The sequence below is a fragment of the Oncorhynchus tshawytscha genome, linkage group LG01, assembly GCF_018296145.1.
Source record: "Oncorhynchus tshawytscha isolate Ot180627B linkage group LG01, Otsh_v2.0, whole genome shotgun sequence".
Classification (NCBI taxonomy): domain Eukaryota; kingdom Metazoa; phylum Chordata; class Actinopteri; order Salmoniformes; family Salmonidae; genus Oncorhynchus; species Oncorhynchus tshawytscha.
In genome coordinates this window covers 12,985,318-12,989,298 of record NC_056429.1, presented here as the reverse complement: position 1 = coordinate 12,989,298, position 3,981 = coordinate 12,985,318, and the positions used below count along the sequence as shown (strand labels likewise).

Here is a 3,981-nt window from a genome sequence, read left to right as displayed (position 1 = left end):
TGCGGTGGCGTGTACCCAGCTGCCCACTGTGCCTATCTCTGCCTGGTATACACCGCGCTTATACTCCCACACACTCTCAGTCAGTCGATGCCAACAGGAAACCAAGGCTGCAGCCCGCTAAAAACAGAATCTTTGTGTTACGGGAAAACTACAGTAGCTCTGAAACGCAGAGGAATGGGAGCTAAGAAAGAGCTTGGGCATGACTGATGAGAGGGACGTTGTTGTGCATTGTGGTCGAATCACTGACATGGATGTACTGACTGAGACATATTTCTTGAGTCAAATTGAAAAAATAATGCTCTATGCTGAAGGTTCCTGAGTCTGTGGATCTGGACTCTAGATGAATGATAATGGTGGATTAATTGTCACGTGAAAGAAACACAAATAACTCATCTTTACAACACAACATAGCATATAACTTCATTTACCATTTCTAAATGATGGCATGTGACTTGCATTCCCTGAGTAAGTCCTACAAAACCACATGTCCTGGTGTGTTTAATGATGTTTTCTAATTACAGCCTGCCCATGGATGCCCTGATTCAACCCAAGTCTTTCTTTCTTTGAATCTGGCTACCGAAAACATGGGTTTTACACCAAGCTTATTTTACACCAAGCTTATTTTACACCAAGCTTATTTTACACCAAGCTTATTTTACACCAAGCTTATTTTACACCAAGCTTAATCAAGATATTTTACAATGTTCGCCTAAATTGAGCCTTGAATGCATTGTTGTCCTAACTTGACCCATGAAAGCGCTCCTCCACTTGAAAATGATAATATCCCTTTGAACAAGGTTATGACAGGATTTTCCACTGTTATATCTTACTGTTTATATTACAAATAAAACGTAATTGAAAAAACAAATACCCAGAGTGCAGACCTGTGTCCTTTTTTTATTTCAAAGAGACATTCCTGGATATTCAACACACAGTGATGAAAAATGTCACACATCAACTGAGGAACATATTTACCTGTCACATAGGTCTGACACACACATACGTATTGATCTTTTAGACCTGGCAATGATTCGCGGGGCCTCAAGGGCGGCAGGTAGCCAAGCAGTTAGAGCTTTGGGCCAGTAACTGAAAGGTTGCTAGTTTTAATCTCCAAGCCGACTAGGTGAAAAATCTGTCAACGTGCCCTTGAGTAAGGCACTTAACCCTAATTCCTCAAGGGTTGCTCTTGATAATGGCTGACCCTGGCCCCACTCTCCGAGGGTGTCTCAGGGGGAGTTGGGATATGAAAGAAAACACATTTCCAACTAACACATGCATATAAAACACACTTGTACATGTGTGAAGTAGGACAAAACTTAGCAGCCACCATATTATCATTATAATTCACAATTTCAAGAAACGGTCACACAAATCCACATGAAAGTCCAAATATATCTGAAACTATCTCAGTTGTAGGTCTTTTCATTGAGGCAATGTTTAGTTTGGTTTTTCAAAGTCATACTCTGAGACTATATCCATCCCTTCGCCGGTTTGCTCAGCTGGCAATTAATTATCGCATGTAAGATCCCATCTACCTCATCTTCTCAAGGGAATTTGTCAGATCTGATCAGGGGAATCTTTTCTCTCAACATTGTCCATATCCATCTGGGATGCCATTCAATATGGACCCTCTGCGTCCCTTGGGCAGCCTAAGAAAAAATGTCCACAAGGAGCCACTTCTTGGGAAACCCTTCATCTGGTTCCTGGGCTTCCACGTTTTCCCCTCAATAGCGTACTCCAAAGTCATGGTTCGGTTCAGCGTGTAAGCCGAGTCGCCTCTCACCACGGCTGTGAACAGGGAGCCTTTGCTATTGGCAAAGTGCCCTGGCAAGGCTGTCCACTGGCCTGTGGTGAGGTTGTAGCAGTCCATCATGCATCTCAGGAAGTCATCTTGTGGCCCGTTGCGCATGACATACAGGTTATCCCGGTGAGCCACCATGGCGTGGCCGTAGCTCTGATGCCTTATCAAAGTGCTGACAAGCAACCACTGGTCTGTCCTGGGCAGGTATTCATAGATTTCGGTGGTCTCCATGGGCTTCCACAAGCACACAAATATCCGGCCCATGCCCTTGGTGCACGCTGCTCCGGTGACTGGTCGAGGCAAATGTGCCACAAATGACCACCTTCCAGTCGCAACTTCATAAGTTTCCACTGATGACATGATTGTTCGCTCGTACTCGCCCCCAATGGCATAAAGACATCCATCCAGTCCCACGAGAGAGAAGTTGTACCGCAACTGTTTTGGACTGGCTATCATGGTCCACTGGTCAACCTCCACACTGTAGCAGAAGCAGGTGTCCACAGCGTACTTGCGGGCACCCTGCACCTGTATCCCTCCCACGATATACAGCTTGTTGTCCAGAACGGTCAGTCCAGCCATAGAGGTACTGGCCTCTAGGGGTAGGTCTGTGAGGACCTTCCAGTTTTTCCCCTCATCGTCCAGGTAGCACAAAGTCCTGTTGCCAGCGTGGATGGTTTCATCCACACCACAAGTCGAGTGGGCTCCAACTGCTACAAACGCGCTAGGAACCAGTGACTCTACATACGCAACAAGTTCTGTCGGTAAGCTTTTCCTGACTTCGACCTCTAAGTCATGGTACATGTTCCGGATAAACAGTGCAGCAGCATGGTAGAGGGTCATTAGGCCAAAGGTTGCTGCGGTGTGATACATTAGCAAACAGTTATCAGAGTCGATCAGGTCCGTGAGATGTTTGGCAAGTGGCTCCACCTGCAGGAAGGCAGCGCATTCTATGGCCTCCACGATTTCGTCAGCATCCAGGATAGGTCTCTTGCCTCGTAAAACCACCAGTGCGATCAAGAATCCTCGAGCACACAAACCCTTCAAGTGGATTTCCTCCTGCCGGCATTCTTTCATCCCTGAACGGTAGAGAGCTTGGAAATACTCGCAGCTCTTGACCAGGAAATCTCTCTCTTCTGTAAAAACAGAACCCTCCACTACTAACTTTAACTTGGCTATCCCTAAATCATGTCCTGGGACCCGATATGGCAAATCCCTTTCGCGCACTGCATTATCACAGCTGTTCCATTCCATAGCCTCATTGTTAGACATTGCGGTTGTTATTCCTCCAATTATATAATTTTGGATAATATTTCAATCACAAACTAAGTTAAACGAACAAGAGATGACAACATTTCCGAAAGACTTCTCTCTAGAACGGAACAAAACAGAAGTGTGTCTGCATATAGTCGGTCTACTCCAAAGGGAGGTTCCATTCTTTTCACAGCTATGGAAATAGCACTAGCTATACATAGCACAGGACCAGCAACAGACATCAGTTGCGTGTTGAGGTCAGAAAAGCAAACAGCGTCCCACCAAAAAGGAGGTCAGGGATATCTGTTAAAAATGTAATACATCAAGAATATTGTGTTTGCTGACAACTCTGTCATTCATGAACAATGGTAAAGGCCAAAGAAATGTCAATTTAGGTCAAATTAATTTAATCTATACTTGAGGGTTAAGTTTAATGCTATTACAGCTATCTACGGAACTCTGGATGACAGTAAGGTCAACCTTTAATTATAATACAACTAACTGGAGATGTTACTGTACGCAGCAAATAAAATATTAGACGTGTGCTACTAAGAAATAAGATGTATCACATTAACCACACCATGGAATAGTATGACCCACATTTTAAAAGATAAATATTCAATCTTTTGTATAAGCCCTGCCTTAGTAAATGGTAATGATTTCTAGCTCAATTTCAATCACAATGGCAACAAGCCTTTCAGATTAAACATCTCTAATAACACTTTAATGGGGCTTCTCAGATGAGGAAGCAGCCTGCTACACTCACATTCGTAATCAAAGGTAATTAACAAAGCCCGGAAGCGTGGAAACGGGGTAATTGTAAGGTCAAAGGTCGCCCTGAACTGCATTAAAGTCTCTTTGTGAAGTTAACCCTCAGCCCCACTTATTGAAACTCATTAGCTTCACTCACCCAGACAGCATGGCCCTTC

General features: G+C 44.2%; 1 protein-coding gene across 1 annotated transcript; it reads right to left on the bottom strand.

Moving 5' to 3' along the window:
- Nucleotides 1-1,190: 1,190 nt before the first annotated feature.
- On the bottom strand, nucleotides 1,191-3,228 carry LOC112256260 (kelch repeat and BTB domain-containing protein 13). Its single transcript, XM_024429785.2, has one exon. The coding sequence runs from the start codon at nucleotides 3,068-3,070 to the stop codon at nucleotides 1,586-1,588; it is 1,485 nt and encodes a 494-aa protein (XP_024285553.1). The 5' UTR covers nucleotides 3,071-3,228; the 3' UTR covers nucleotides 1,191-1,585.
- Nucleotides 3,229-3,981: the final 753 nt, after the last annotated feature.

What these genes read in the sequence shown, in the direction of transcription:
- LOC112256260 (XM_024429785.2), bottom strand. Translation starts at nt 3,070, where the DNA reads ATGTCTAACAATGAGGCTATGGAATGGAACAGCTGTGATAATGCAGTG.